The 15861-nt window shown below is 40.5% G+C and overlaps 1 protein-coding gene across 1 annotated transcript; it reads right to left on the bottom strand.

Moving 5' to 3' along the window:
* Window positions 1–9834: 9834 nt before the first annotated feature.
* Window positions 9835–14662, bottom strand: THAP1 (THAP domain containing 1). The gene is made up of 3 exons (XM_065899983.1): window positions 14355–14662; window positions 10902–11097; window positions 9835–10360 (listed from the first exon to the last, which is right to left on the bottom strand). Exons 1-3 carry the CDS (start codon window positions 14423–14425, stop codon window positions 9986–9988), a joined length of 642 nt encoding a protein of 213 aa, XP_065756055.1. The 5' UTR covers window positions 14426–14662; the 3' UTR covers window positions 9835–9985.
* Between the last annotated feature and the right edge of the window lie 1199 nt (window positions 14663–15861).

Below are 15861 nucleotides of genomic sequence, written 5' to 3'. Positions count from 1 at the left end.
ATCATTTGAATTTTGTACCACCTGCACGTACTATTTATTGAAAAGATTTAAAATTTTCTTTTCAATTAAGATAAAAAAACAGACCAATATTTAAGCAACTTACAACTTAAAACAAAATTTTAAGGTAGCGTAGATGTTAAAATCTGACTTTGTCATCCATATACCTAGTGTTTTAGCCTCTAATGCATATTTATTGGTGAATGAAGATCATTGACATTTTCTAGAAATAATCTAAAAACGTTGACTAAATCTGGTGACATGGAAGATAGGGAAGGGCTATGCTTTGTCCCAGGTTTTGTGAGTGTTCATTTGATTAGGAATGAGGCAAACTCACTCTTCTTTCATAGCTGTCAGCCTGTTCTCCAGAGACGTTACAAGCAAGTTCAACTGCCTACAACTTGCAGTGCAGACCTTGGGAGACTTCCCTGAGGAAACAGTACAGAAGAAAAAGTCCAGTTCTGTGTCCTCAGATGCCTGATTCATTTGCTAGCAGTTTTTAGCTGAAAGGGCCTCGTCAGAAGCTTTGGTAGAAAATTACACCAAGAAATAATGAGTGTTTGGAGATGGGGTTCATAGATGTTACTTAATTTTGCTCAGATACTCATAAGCTTCCCACAGGTCCTGAAATTTGTGCAAATAAGTACCTGAGGTCATCTCCAATGTGCTTCTAATATTTAAAATACTTCCTCATGGGAGGCTGGAATTCAGCCTGTTCAAAATATGTAACCATTTTGTTTTCTTAAGAATCTGGAACCCTAGTCAGGCCATGATTTTTCAAATTGTTCACTTTTGTAAAGAATATAGTAACCTGTTTAATAGGTCTGGTTTTCTTCACCATATTCTTCTATTATCTAGAGTTAGGACTAATTTTTTACTTCTTAGGGAGGCAGTGTAACATGATGGTTGAGGGTGCATGTTTCGGGGTCAGGCTGCCAGAGTTCAAATCCTACGTCAGTGGTCCCAGCTACAACAGGAAGATAATAATAGTACCTCTCTGACTCATTGAGGTGTCCTGAGGATCAAATGGCATGAACTGTTTGGCAAGGTTTTAATGTACATTAACCACTAGTAAATCAGCTATTTGTTGCTATTTTTCTCCTTTTGTTTTTGGAACCTCGGGTGTACAACGTTAATCAGAATGCTTGGTTCACAACCCACTATCTTTATTGGCCTGTGTATGGTACTGTTTTCTTCATTTTATTTAATTTGTGTTAATTTTTGTATATTAACTTGATTTAATACGATAGCAGACACACACTAACCCACTCAGTCTTAGAACTAGAATATTGCTAATAACTTGCATCTAGTTAAAGGCTCTCATCTTGTCCTATTCTTTAGCCTTCTCCCCTCCCAGAGATAACCACAATCTTGAAGCAATATTGTAACAAATTCAATAAAGACTTTTAAAACAATACATTAAAAAAAATAAGATTTGCACGTTATTTTGCTACAATGATTTATCCATGTTATTTCATGAGCTCTAAATCATTTATTTTCAATGTTGTATAATGGTCTATCATGTGACTAAACCACAATTTATTCTATCAGTGGGAATGGGGACTGTTTCCTTTTTTCTTTTTTTCTTTGACACTGTTTCTATGTACATGTCTCTGGTGCATTTGTGCAAGAATTTCCCTTGTGCATATAAATATAATGGATGTGCTAATTTATATACACCTGAATATTAAACTTTACAAGATAATACCAAAGTGTTTCCCAAAATGGGTGTACCAATTTACATTCTCACTAGCAATATATAAAATATCACATTGGTCTATATTCTCTCCAACACTTGGTATTGTCAGACTTCTTCATTTTTAATCATCAAATAGGTATGAAATTATATCTCATTATGGTTTCTGTTTCCACTTCTCTAATTATTGATGGCATTGAACATTTCCTTATATGTTTATTAGCTAACTGTGTTTCCACTTCTGTGAAATTCCTGTTCATATCTCTAGCAGGCAGCCAAACTGGCATTTAATTGTTGCTGATCAGTCTCCTAAAGTTTGTCCATTGTGTTGATTTTTTCATAGAACCAACTTTTGGCTTCTTTGATTTTCTTTATTGTTTTTCTATTCTCTCATTAATTTCCTCTTTAATGTTTATTATTTCCTTCTTTCTGCATGTTTTAGGTTCATTTTGCTCTTTTGTCTTCCCAGTGTCTTAAAGTTAGGTTACTGATTTGAGCTCTTTCTTCTTTTTTAAAATACAGACTATAAATTTCCCTCTAAGCACTGTTTTAACTGCATCCCATAAGTTTTGGTATTTTGTGTGTTCATTTTTATCTATCTCAAAGTTTTCACTAATTTCTCTGGCGATTTCTCCTTTGATCCATTGGTTGTTTAAGAGTGTCTCATACTTTTCACATTCTTGTGAGTTTATCAAATTTATTTCCATTATTGATTTCTGAATTAATTCCACTGTGATCAGAGAAAACACACTGTACAATTTCAATACGTTAAAACTTCTTTAGACTTTTTAAAAGCCCAGCATATGATCTATCCTGGAAATGGTCTATGTGATTTAAAAAGAATATGTTTTCTACTGTAGTTGGGTACAGAGTTTTATAGATGTCTTCTAGGTCTAGTTAGTTTATATTGTTGTTAAAGTCTTCCATACTCTTGTTGATCTTTCTACTTAGTCTATTAATTATTGAAGGTAGGATATTAAAGTCTTCAATTATTAGCATTGAATTGATATTTCTCCTTAATTTCTATTAGTTTTAACTTCATGTATTTTGGGGCTCTGTTGTTAGATGCATATATGTTTATAATGGTTATATCTTCCTGATGGATTGACCCTTTTATCATTACGAAGTATTCCTCTATATTCAGTAATTTCTTTTTTTCTTTTAAAGTCTATTTTGTCTGATGTCAGCAATGCCACATCAGCTCTGTTTTGGTTACTCTTTGCCTGGTATGTCATTTCTACCCTTTTATTTTCAACCTTTTTTATATTTAATGTAAAGTGTGTCTCCTATAGACAGCATATAGCTGGAGCTTATTTTTCTCTTTTTTTTTTTTTTTCTTTGTGGTACGCGGGCCTCTCACTGCTGTGGCCTCTCCCGTTGCGGAGCACAGGTTCCAGACGCGCAGTCTCAGCGGCCATGGCTCACGGGCGCAGCCACTCCGCGGCATGTGGGATCTTTCCAGACCGGGGCATGAACCTGTGTCCCCTGCATCGGCAGGCGGACTCTCAACCACTGCACCACCAGGGAAGCCCTGGAGCTTATTTTTCTTATCCACTCTGATAATCTCTGCCTTTTGATTGGATTGTTTAATCCATTCACATTAAATGCTATTATTGATATAGCTGGATCTGTGTCTAGTATTTTGCTTTTTGCTTTTTACATGTCTCATGTCTTATTACTCTCTTGTCTCCTTCTGGGGCTCCCACCATGCATATGCTGCTGTATTAATTGTTGTTTCAAAGGTCTCTTAGGCCTTGTTCACTTTTCTTTAATCATTTTTCTTTCTCTTCTTCAGACTTGATCATTTCAATTGTCCTAGCTTCATGTTTGCTGAATCTTTCTTTTGTCTGCTTAAATCTGCCTTTGAACCCTTCTAGTGAATTTTTCATTTCTCTTATTGTACTTTTCAGCTACAGAGTTTATTTCTGGTTTCTTTAAATGTTTTCTACCTATTGATATTTCCATTTTGCTCATACATAGTTTTCTTGATTTCTCCATATCTTCCTTTCTAGTTCTTGAGCATCTTTAAGACAGTTGTAAAGTCTTTGTCTAGTAGGTTTGGTTTCTTGTCTTTCTCAGGGACAGTTCCGTAGGTTTACTTTTTCCTTTGATTGGGCCATACTTGCCTATTTTTTGGAATGCTTTATGATTTTTTTGGACGTTTGGATCTAATGATGTGGTAACGAGATTCTACCTCCTCCTCAGGGTTTACTGGGTTTGGGGTTTTTCTGGTTTTGTTTTGTTTGTTTGTTATATTTTTATTGTTTTAGGCTGTCTCCTAAGGATCTGCCAAGGATCAACATGAAGTGTAAACTTAAGATCATCTCAGGCCTTTTCTGAGCCTGAGCCTTTCCCTGGGTATGCATGGTGACTTTCTGCTTTCCTTGTATGTGCAGTTGCTTTTGAGTGCCCTAGTCTTTAATGCCTGGTTCTGAAAATGGGAGAAAAAAATGAAGTGGGGAGGAGAAGGCGCCAGCTCTTTAAATCCTTTGAAGTCACTTTAGCCAGAGGCAGAGCAGCTTGCAGTAGTGAGGGGCGTGTGCTGATGGCTGCCCACCTCTGTGTCTGTACCTTTGTGATCAGAAGGAGCAACCAGCAAACAGAACACAGACTTCTGATATTGGAGGAAAGGACCTGATTGCCCACCATGGCTCTCACAAGCTGTGTGCAAGGTCTCCTGCAATTCCTCCACTGCCTGCATGGGCTGGAGGTGTGAGATGGGTAGTTGCCACTAAGCTAAGAGCTGGAATTGACCAAAATTAACCACTGTTTACCATCCAAGCCTTCCCCTGGAAGTTACAGGCCTTTCATAGATTCCAGAGTTCCAATTACCTATATCAGATAGACTCTGCCAGGACTACTGTTGCTTTGGTTGGGAGACAGATTCTTGGTGCTTCCTACTCTACCATCTTCCCAGAAACCTCTTTCTTCACTTTCATTTTTGAAAGATAGTTTTGTAACATTACATAGTTACATAATTACATTCTTGGTTAACAGGTTTTTTCTTCAGCACTTTGTCATCCCACTGCTTCCTGGCCTTTATTTTTTCTAATGAGAATTTAGCTGTTAATTGTATTGGTGTTCCTTTGTATACAAATAGTCACTTTTCTCTTGCTGCTTTCTAATTTTTCTCTTTATCTTTGCTTTTGATCATTTTTACTATGACGTGTATGGGTGTGGATCTCTGTGTTTATCCTATTTGGTATTTGTTGAGCTTCCTGTGTGAGTAGCGTTTTTCCTCAAATTTGGGAAGTTTTCAGCCATTATTTCTTCAAATATTTTTTTCTGTTCCTCTCTCTGTCTCTCTCCCTCCCTTCCCCACTCCTTCCCTCCCTCCTCAGCTTCTGTCTCTCCTCTTCTTCTTCTTCTGGGACGCCCATTATGCGTATATTGGTGTGTTCAATGGTATACTATGTTTCTCTGATGCTTTATTCATTTTTCTTCATTCTTTTTTCTCATTATTCAGCTTGCATGATCTCTACTTACCTTCAAGTTCACTGAGTTTCTTCTGCCAGTTCAAACCACTATCAAGTTTCTCTAGTGAATTTTTCATTTTGGTTATTGTACTTTACAATTCCAGAATATCCATTTGGTTCCTTTTTATTTGTATCTCCTTATCGATATTTTCTTTTCGATGAGATATTGTCATTATATCTTCCGTTACTTCTTTAAGCATGGTTTCCATTGGTTCCTTGAACAGATTTGCAATGGCTGGTTTGAAGTCTTTGTCTGTTAATTCTGACGTCTGGGCTCTCTCACAGACAGTTTCTATTGCCTACTCTGTCTCTTGTGTATGAGTTATGTTTTCCTGTTTCTTTGCATGTCTCATAACATTTTGTTAAAAACTGGGCATTTTGTATATTGTGGGATTTCTGAACACTGATTCCAATTACTCTCCACCCCCACCTCTGGCTTGCTGTGATTGTTTTCTTTTTTATTTCATCACTTGGCTGGACTAATTTAGTGAGGTTTATTTTCCCTTCAGTGTGATGTCTCTGGTTTCATTCCTTAGAAGGTGCAGCCTTGGGCATGCACACAGTCACTTGGGGTGACAGGTTTTAACAGATCTTTCTTTTCTTACCTGCCTCTTTCCCTGGCTCTCTCTGGTAAGTTAGCTTGTTCTCTCTTGTACAATTTAGCTTGTTGCTCTTGTGGAGCTACCAGCCTCCTCTTAATTGCTAACCACCTGGTTCTCCATTGTTCTTGAGAGTGCCTTAGGCGTGAACTTCCCCTACACACTTGCAAATAAAATAATTTCCTTTGGGGAGAGCTTCAGAGTTCTCTGTCCTTATAGCCTGCCGCAGCCCCATAGGAAAAAACCTCAGACAACTTCTGGAGCTGGCAGTGGGGCCTGCTTCTCTAGCACTCATATGCCTGCGTTACGAGCAGAGCTCTGCTTGTACTGTAGCCTCTGGTCCCCTTGACTTGCCCCTGCTGGCATGGAAACTTCACCCTTTGAGCATATTAGGGAGAAGGTGATCAGGGTCCCAGTATTCTTGGCCTGCTGCACCTGAGGTAGAGCCTCCATCCTATAGTGGGAGCTGAGTGGAGGGAGTCCTGACCTCTTGGCTGCACTCGCCTGGAGTTTAGCCTTTGCAACACAAAGGTGGGGGGCCTGAGAAATGCTGGCAGCCTCCCCTCGCTGGGAGATACATACTATAGCCCACGGTTGGGAACTGGGAGGAGAAGTAACATATATGCCACACAGTCTTAACTTTCTTATGAGATTTCGATGTTCCTGAATGTTCATCTGCTGTATGCCCTTAGGACAACATGCACAGATTTTAAATGTTTTTTTCTTTTTTTTCACCACCTACGGTAGTTACGGTGTGGAGGAGTTCAGAGCTTCTCATGAAGTCATTCCAGAAGCTGTTTACCTACTTATTGTTAATCCTGTACAGTTTGTCTCACCAAAAATAGTTTAAAACAATGAAAGTTTATTCATATCCCTTATGACGTTTAAAAAATGAAACTTTTGTAATCTCTAAACCCAAACTATGAATTTAGAAAGAATAAAAATTCTGAAGATTTTGAGAGTTTAAAAAAATATGTATCATTCAGAAAAAAAATCTCAGTAAAACCACATCCAAGGTAAAAAAAAAAATGTATCCAGACATGGAATTGTAAGAGAATATTACTTCAAGCAAACTATTGTTATTTTAAGGCCAAACTTATAATTGCTTTTTTGCTTGTGTGTAAATCAGTTTGCTTGGATATTTTTCTTTCACATCAAGGATTGCATTTTAATACACAACTATATAAAACCGTAATGTCCAGAAACACCGGTTACCATCAGCCAAGAGCAATGCTCTTCACTCACTGCTTATCCAATTCACAGGGTCCCCAATATCAGGAAGAGTAATAACCAAAGAAGCAAATCTGTTCTCTTTTTCCTTTAAATGCTATTCATAGTTGGCTGTCTTCTTAAAATTCTGGAACACAGCTGGAGTTTTCTTTTTATAGATCACATGGACTTTAGATATGTCACTTATGACTGACTTTATAAAAGCCATAGGTTGTGGGTATGTGTATGTGTGCATAATTTTTTAAATAACTAAAGATGATCAGAGAATATTACTTCAATCTAAAAACAAAAAACCCGCATCAGGTGAAACTTTCAACTGCCTTCACCATTATGGTTATACTTCTAAGAAAGGGATTACACAAATTATAGTTAAAAGAAAAAATCTCCTCATGTGTTTGAATTTGCAAGCAAAAATTTTTGCTAATAACTTTAGACACCAATGTTTCTTTACTGTAATGACAGAATTATTTTTAGTACACATAACAGGTACACAACTAATAAACATTTAGATTATTTTACAAAATTTTGAAACTTCTTTAATTTGGAATTTGATAGTTCAAACTATGCAGTAGTTTAAAGCAAAGTTTATAGTTGCATTATAAAGAAGTATTTTAAAAACTGGTAACAAATTCTACTCTATTCCAGAAACCCATTTTAAAGGCTCTAAACAGAATTGCTTAAATGTAAATGGCATACAGAGAACAGATGTCCAGTTGTCAGGAGTATTTCACAAAGGGATTCTGCAGGGTTTGGAGGTTCAGCAAGTGTTCAGGTCCATTCTAATTCTAAAATTCTACAGTTTTCCTAGCAGTTCTATTAAGAAACAGTTATTTCTTCTATTATTGCCAAATTATGTCATTCATAGATGGAAACTTTAGGATGTCACTATCAGTGCTTAAAATAAATGTCATCTTTTATACTATGGTGAAACTCACAAGGGTCTCCTCCCCACTTGTTCCAGACTGAGACCTTGTCCCTGCTGTTTCAGACTAAGTTTCACTATGATTGAAGAGGACGTATTTTAGCCTAAATGTTCTCCTTCTCTTGGCAATGTCATAAACGATACAATAGACAAAATGAATTTTAACAAAATGAATTTTTAAAACATTTCAACAAATGTTCCTTTCATATTCAGAAATAAACGCCTGTACCTCAAACTCCCTATGTTAAACATAATAAATGATTTAAATGCAAACAGTTGGCATACATGCTGCTTGCTCAGTTCTCTCCAAATAGGGATTTATGTCTCATGAAAAAAAAGTAGCTTCAGGTTAAATCATAATGCTAAGACACTAAGTAATTATGATGATCTCTTTTACAATTCAATGTTGGATTCTTGGTTCTGAGGACATGGACGCACACACACACAGATTTTTTTTACGTAGATGACAATTTAGATTTAAGATATACACTTTGCAAAATATTTACCCACATATTCTCCAGGAACCGTTAAGAGAGATGAAATGTAAAAACAAACTACTTAGAGACTTTGTGGCTTCTAAAAACAGTGATGAGACTCACGAATAACTAGAAAAAAATCCTGATTCCTTAGAGTTAGTTCTAAGTGTTATCAGACGATATAATTTCAAGTAATCATAATTTTCTATTTTTGAAATACTGGTTCATAAAAAATCGAATCTCCATGAATCAAAGTACTGGCATGGCAGTGAATTACATTGAAAATCAGGTCTACAAAAGACACTCTTGGACATCACCACTGAGTATCTTTAATACAGACTTCAAAGGTCTGTGCAGCACTTTGAAATATGAAATAATTACAGTTGGAGCAGTTACTCTAAATCTCAGTAGGTAATTCCTACAGCAGTACTTGTTTACTCAGAACTGTTTTCATTTCAAATATATGTAAACTTTCTCACAAAGTCAGAACACAACTCACAGTTTGAACAGAAACCTCAGTATTTGAGTCTCGGCATTAAGTAAAATAAACATTACCTATCAGGATGCTTTCGAATGCAAATCACTCCTTAAGGTAAATGGGATGTAATTTCTAACTTGTGGTAAAAGTGAAGAAATCATTTTTTATGTGAAGCCTTGACCAAAATCAATTAGTCAAGTGCAAGATTTTCACCTCATGGAACAAGTCAAACTCTACCCACACAACACATCTGGCAGAGATCTGGATGCAGGTACACCTACAGTTGGGGACTGGATGTCCCTTAGCTCGGCGCAGTGAGAGAAAAAGGCAAGCCGTGGATCAGCCCCCATTGGTCATTGGTCATTACCTCACTGATAACAATGCCTACTTTGCTTACTGGAGAGTGTATCTTGCAGTGGAGACACACTTCTAATTCTATAATGCCAGACAGTGGGGGGAAAAGAAGGGTCCACTTTTTAAAAATCCATTCTTTAAAGTCTTTTAACCGTTTTGATTAGGTATGGAATGACTCATTTTCTGCTCTAAAGACAACCAATCTTTTTTTTTTTAAGTATTGACTTGCCAATTTATCTTTGATAAATGATTAAGAAAGATAAATGAATCTGCTGACTTTACAAATAAGAATATGTGAATAAGAATATATATATATATATATTCTGAGAAGTTATTGTCCCATGCTTCTGATTTAAAACGTGACTAAGTTCTCTCTCTCTAAATGAATAAACTGCTCATTTTGAACTTTAAACTTAAATCATCCTTACTGCACTGTTATCATTCTCTTTACTTTTTATTTTCATATCATTTCTATAAATACTCAAATTAAGAAACAAAAATCCCCAATCTTGAAACCAACTTACAATGAAGCTAGTTTATAACTTTTAAAATATTTTGTTAAAATGTAAAAACCCTGAAATTACAAACAAAACATTTACAATTTTACAGTATATATCTAATTTATTCTTTTAAAAAAATATTCTGAACTGTTTTTATACAAGTGACCAAGTGTAATTTTTTTCAAATGAAACTCCTCTACAGGCTAGAAGAGGGTAGGTGGTATTGCCCCACTGAACACCAACAAAAATTTCACTCTTCATGCTGGGACTTCAACTATTTCAAAATAGTCATTTGGTAGAATCACATAACCCCTCTCGGAGACGTCGTCTTTCTCCTTCTGGAAGTGCACGACCTCCTTTAGCTTCTCCAGCTGCCGCTCCTGTCTTCTGCACCGCTGCTGTGCGGTCTTGAGCTTCTTTCTGAGCTTCTCTACTTGCTGTTCGAGCTGGTGAATCCTCTTCCTCTGGTGCATGGTGTCCTCCACAGTGTAGTTGTGGTCACAGAAAACGGAGAGGTTATCAGGGGTCTGAAGAGGAGGCATGAGTAACCCGATAGCAGCATCAACCTGGGAAACCGGGGGTGTTGAAGGAGGTCGGGGAAGCTGTTCTTGGGGCTCTGGAAGATCTTCCTTCTAAAACAAAGATGCAGAGCACATTTCAGTTTCATGACGAAACCGTTCACAAGAACTCATCTGTGGAATTTAAGAATACTAGACTCATTTCTGTCTCCTCGGTATAGAAACATTCTAAAATGAGAAAACAGTTCAAGTTTTAATTGTACTTTTCTTTCTGAAGTAGAAATGGGATGCAAGAAACACAGAATGATTATTAAGATTTAATTAAATATTAAGCACTTAAAACTGAGGGGAAAAATACTTTGAAACTGAACTATCACTGACAAAGAAAAATCAAAACTTACCAACATGTAAGTAGGACTACAGAGTGATCTCAAAGTAAGTTATGAAGCTAGACTGAGTTTCTTAGTGTGAGGATATTTAACTTTAATAACCTGCACTTTGTATTTTTTAAAAGTATTTCACTGTGAACAGTGGTTATTTACAAGTGATGGGTTCCAGGCAACATTTATTTTCTTAACACTACTCTGGATTTTCCACAGTGAACACATTAATCTTATAAACAGAAAACCACCCAATATTTTAAAACACTTATTACCTTGTCATGTGGTTCAGTACAAAGAAATATTGTGGGGACAGCATCCTCTTTCAGTAACTTGTTGTTGCACTCCCTCTTAAAGCAGTCCGGAGTAAAGTGTTCTGAGCAAATGCTGCTGTACTTGGTGGGCTTAAAGTTTTTCCTTCTGACAGCTGCCTCCCATTTTTTACAAAGACTGGGTCGAGTAAGAGGAAACCTAAGAAGATGACATAATTCAGTTTTCCAATCTTATTAAAAAAAAAAAGGCATACCCAGACTTTCCTGCTTAGAAAAGAACTAGCTTACATCGGTGTTAACACACCAAGGAGGCATTTGATTAAAACACCAGCCCTGCCAATCTTTTTTTTTTTTGACAGTGTTTAGTTGTGTCCTTATTACCTTAGTTTGTTGAGAATGTACTTGTTTTGACATAGAAAACAGACTTGTGGTTGTCAAGGGTGGGAGAGGGGGAGGTATGGAGTGGGAGTTTGGGATTAGCAGATTCGAACTATTACATATAGAGAATGGATGAACAACAAGGTCCTACTGTATAGCACAGGGAACTATATTCAATATCCAGAGATAAACCATAATGGAAAAGAACATGAAAAAGAATGTATACATATGCATAACTGAATCACTTTGCTGAACAGCAGAAATTAACACATTATAAATCAACTAGACTTGAATCAAGTAAATTTTTAAAAAATGTACTTCTTTTAAAATCCTATAACTAAAGTGACCACCACTAATGTGGAATATAAGTCACCCCTCCCAGCATGGTATCTTTGTTCTTCTTAAAAAGCAATATTTCTTACAGGAACCTGATTGATCACATAGCAGCTATAAGAATGTCAGATACAATGACATATACAATCTAAACAGGACAGGCTGATTAAGAATTTACATTATAAAAAATATTCTTATTAAAAGGTAGCCATGTGGATAGATGCACGCAGGTGGCAGAGTTAAGTGATGGGAGGCTGAGGTCGAGGCCCACGTGCAGCGATATTGTAAATAACCTTCACTACCAGATACAGGGATTCCACACACATCTAAATACACAAGGGTAAATCGTATAGGTCCACTATCTGTTTATCTCAGTTTTTAATGCTTAACTTTTATACTGAAGACACTAAAAGTTTCAGGTAAAAATACATGCTATAGAGTGAATTTGTATTAATTATTTTTTCACCAGTGATTTTCTGCGTATTGTAAAACAAAATTGCACATTTATAACTATGCACTGAGAAAAAGAAGCTTTTGGTTCTCTTAGAATCAGTATGACAAATATGAATTAATCAAATTAGTTAAATCGTAGTGAGAAAGAAATAGAGAAAAGTATTCATTTCGAATTACCTCTTAATCAACTGAAATATGTCCATTAGGCCCAGATAAAGGGAGCTAGGAAAAGCTTAAACTTATTGTGATTTTATTCTTCCAGGTCAAGGATTTAGTGAGCTAAATAAATTAGGGTGCTTTGCATCTGTGTTCCACAGTTCCTCTTCCAAGTGAGGTACGCCTGAGCCTGACTCTGCTGTGATCAGGAAGCTCTAATCCACCGTTGGGGCAGTCCCTTTTCTTTGCCCAGCATAGATGTTCCCACTGCCATCAGGTAGAAAGTGAGAAAAGGACTCCTAGAAGGTTCCTGCTGGAAGTGCCTCTAGAAGTACAAACATGGTAGCAATCACTGGTAAAACTCAGCACTCAGGGCCTCCAGACTCAAGGACTACAATGCAGGTTCTTTCCCATTTACTTCCCCAAACTGTTCTTTTAGATAAGGGCTTAGAGGCAGGTTAGCCCTTCTTTCGATTAACTCGACTATTTAACAGCCAGCAGAAACTCAGTATTTCTGACGTGTGAATGTCATCCTTAACCAGTCTGCAGTACCAATGAAGGGTCTTCCCTATGTTTAGATTCCCTCTGCCATATCATTAGAAATGGGGAGGTGGGAACTGAATGCCTCTGATCACATCACCATCTCCAGACCTACTCCTTCACTTCGGAAGTCCTGGAGGTCAATTCATCAGCTTTCAGAAATTCTAATAAATCAAGAGGTAATAGTAGGACATACTGAACCGAATCCTGGAAGTGTTAAGTGTTCTATCCCCTTCTCGGAAGGGGAAACATCAATACTCAAGATCTCTTTAAAGGGACTTGCTTGGTGACACAGTGGATAAGATGAATCCGCCTGCCAATGAGGGGGACACGGGTTAGAGCCCTGGTCCGGGAAGATCCCACATGCTGCGGAGCAACTAAGCCCGTGAGCCACAACTACTGAGCCCGTGTGCCACAACTATTGAGCCCCCGCGCCAGGTTCCTCAACAAGAGAAGCCACCGCAATGAGAAGTCCACGCATGGCAACGAAGAGCAGCACCCGCTTGCAGCAACTAGAGAAAGCCCGTGTGCAGCAACAAAGCCCCAACGCGGCCAAAAATAAAAAAATATTTTTTAATTAAAATCTTAAAAAAAAAAGTTCTCTCTATGCTCTAGACACTCTTATTTCTGTTCCTCTCATATTCTATCAAACCTATAAAATGCACCCACATTCCCTGTTAAAAAGGTCCCCACCCCCAAACTGAATATTTGCTTTTGCTTTTGTAATTACTTAGCTATAAGTAATTTGTATGATTTACCACTAACTCTCATTTCTTTAGCTATTATCCACTTACAGTCGTAAGTTACGGCCACATTTTCTTAACGTAGTAAAACTTGTGAACACTGAATTTGGCTGAATGAAAATGGCACCGTGCAGACATCGAACGATCACTATCATTCCGTTCTGCGGTTTTCTTCTCAAGAGAAGACCGTCCCTCCTCGGACTCCGGCCGCGGCACCTCCCGGATGAAGCAGCCCCGAGGGCGGTGGGCCGCGTTCCCTCCGAGAGTGCTCTTCCCCACGCACGATACCCTGCTACTGCCCACGCTGCCGCTGTGCGCGAAACACAGCTCTTCATCTTGGCAGTACCTGAACCTTTCTGGGAAACTCACTGGTCCTTGAACGTGGGGTCCTAGAAACTGGGTCCAAAACATCCTCCCGGACGCCTGGCCAAGTCAGTCCTAACGGCTGCGACGCTGGACCGCCCCACGCCCCCTCCAGCAGGAAAGGGAAACGCGGGCCTTCTCCGTCGCTGCTGCTGCTTCAGCCTCCCTTCTAAAGACTCATTACCACCTGCCTACTCCGCGACCCGGGTGATGAAACCAGCTGCCTCCGGGTCTGGAGACCTCACGACCCGCCGGGGCTCCAGGCATCGCCCTTGGGCCCCGAACCTGCCACCCCGAGCGGCGCGCGAACCTAAGCGCGAGGACAGGCCGGCGCGGCGACGCGCGCCGAGAACACCACCCGGCTCCGCCCCCTCGCCCCCGCCCCTCTCACAGGTCTCGCGCGGACACGCGCATGGCTCCGCCCCCGAGCACGGCCGCGCGCCCCCGGCCCCACTAGGGGCCGAGCCCACGAGGCGCGCAGAGTACTTACTTGTGGAAAGAAACGGGCTTATCCTTGTCGTATCGGTTCTTGCAGCCGTAGGCGGAACAGGACTGCACCATCCTTCCGGTCCTCAGTTACTTAACTTCTGCCGCCCCAGCAGGCAGTTGAGGCTGCTATCGATGTCGCCGCGCTCGGCTTTGACACCTTCGCTGCTTCTGTAGTTTTGGTCAGCAGTTAGAGTGATGAGAGCCTTATTCGGAGTGACTCATGTGCTCTTTTTGTTGTTTGCATTAGCAGAAGGACCACAGCCATCGCCCGTCTCCCATCTCCAAAATGGCGGAGGCAGCTTCAACCTCACCTCTCGCGATGAGTTCGTCCTACTGTCTCTGATTAGCCCTGAGGTCAGAGGTAACGTTCCCTGGGACGCAAGCCATTGGCTGAGGCCCGGCGTGTCGCGAGGCGGGCTCGGCCTTGCGCAAGTGGGCGGGGCCGCCGAGCTTCCGGAAGGAAGAAGGAACTGCCTGGGGGGAGGGGAGGGGGAGTGGGCGGGAGCCCAGGGCCGGTTCCGCCCCCACGGTGCTTCGCTGGGTTACTTATTCCGGACGGTGTAGGGTGGAGAGCTAGACGGTCTGTTGGGTCCGCTGGGCTAAAGTAGGGCAGGTGTAAACCTGAGGGCGTTGGGCAGTTGCGCTCTTTTCTCTGAAAGCGCGGCCACAGATGGCGTGATTCCTAGAACTAGGTGGACGACTCCTCTCCCAGCCCGCTGGCGTCCATCGCCTTACCTGCCTCTTCAGGTATCGCGAGGCTCTGAGGAGCCCAGGCCCCGGCGCCTAGCAGCGAGGGCGGACGCCCGCACGCAGCCGGCGGGCCGAGGCTTTTGGCTGCTGTAGCGATCTCAGTTAGCCCGTCCCCAGGTGCTGCGTCGGGAATCGCCAGCAGCTGACGCGCCTTTCAGTCGGAGGGAGGTTTTGCCTCTTCCGTGGGTGCCGGTAATCTCGTGGCTCGTGATGAAGTGAGCAAGACTAGTATAGCCCCCGTGTTCATAGCGCTTATGTTCTACTGAGGGGAAGGCGTACAATAAAAAATATAAAGGGAATCGCACTGTGCGAAGATGCCCGAATACGTTAGAACGCTGGAAGGGTGAATGAGGGCGGAGGAGAGGTCACTGCCTACTGTCTGAGAAGGGGGCCGTTGAATCTGAGAACCAGAGGAAGGGAAAAACATGTAGCGGTGTAAAGAAGGAAGGTGGGCAGGCTGGGGAGAGCGTTCCTGGCCCAAGGAGTGTGTGCTACGACCCTGAGGCAGGAAGGAGTTTTTGTCTTTTCTGGGAGCTGAATGGAGGCTGTGTGGTCGAGCCCATGAGCCAGGGAAGGAGGGCATGAAGTGAGGTTGAAGAGCAGCAAGTTGTTGGTCTGGATGTTAGCGCAGTGGGAAGCCGCTCAGCCATTTAAACATTTTGAAAAAGTCATTCTGGCTGTTAAAGGAAGAGTTTATCAGTGAGGGGCAACAGCGAAAGTGAGCCGACCAACTAAGGGGCTGTTTCAGGCAAGCAAGA

Source organism: Phocoena phocoena, chromosome 21 (genome assembly GCF_963924675.1).
Source record: "Phocoena phocoena chromosome 21, mPhoPho1.1, whole genome shotgun sequence".
Classification (NCBI taxonomy): Eukaryota; Metazoa; Chordata; class Mammalia; order Artiodactyla; family Phocoenidae; genus Phocoena; species Phocoena phocoena.
This window is presented reverse-complemented; position numbering and strand designations above follow the sequence as displayed.

Coding starts and splice junctions, on each gene's coding strand:
- THAP1 (XM_065899983.1), bottom strand. CDS start 14,425: ATGGTGCAGTCCTGTTCCGCCTACGGCTGCAAGAACCGATACGACAAG. Junction 11,098..14,354: donor AAGCCCGTTTCTTTCCACAA/GTAAGTACTCTG, acceptor TCATCTTCTTAG/GTTTCCTCTTACTCGACCCA. Junction 10,361..10,901: donor GTACTGAACCACATGACAAG/GTAATAAGTGTT, acceptor TCTTTGTTTTAG/AAGGAAGATCTTCCAGAGCC.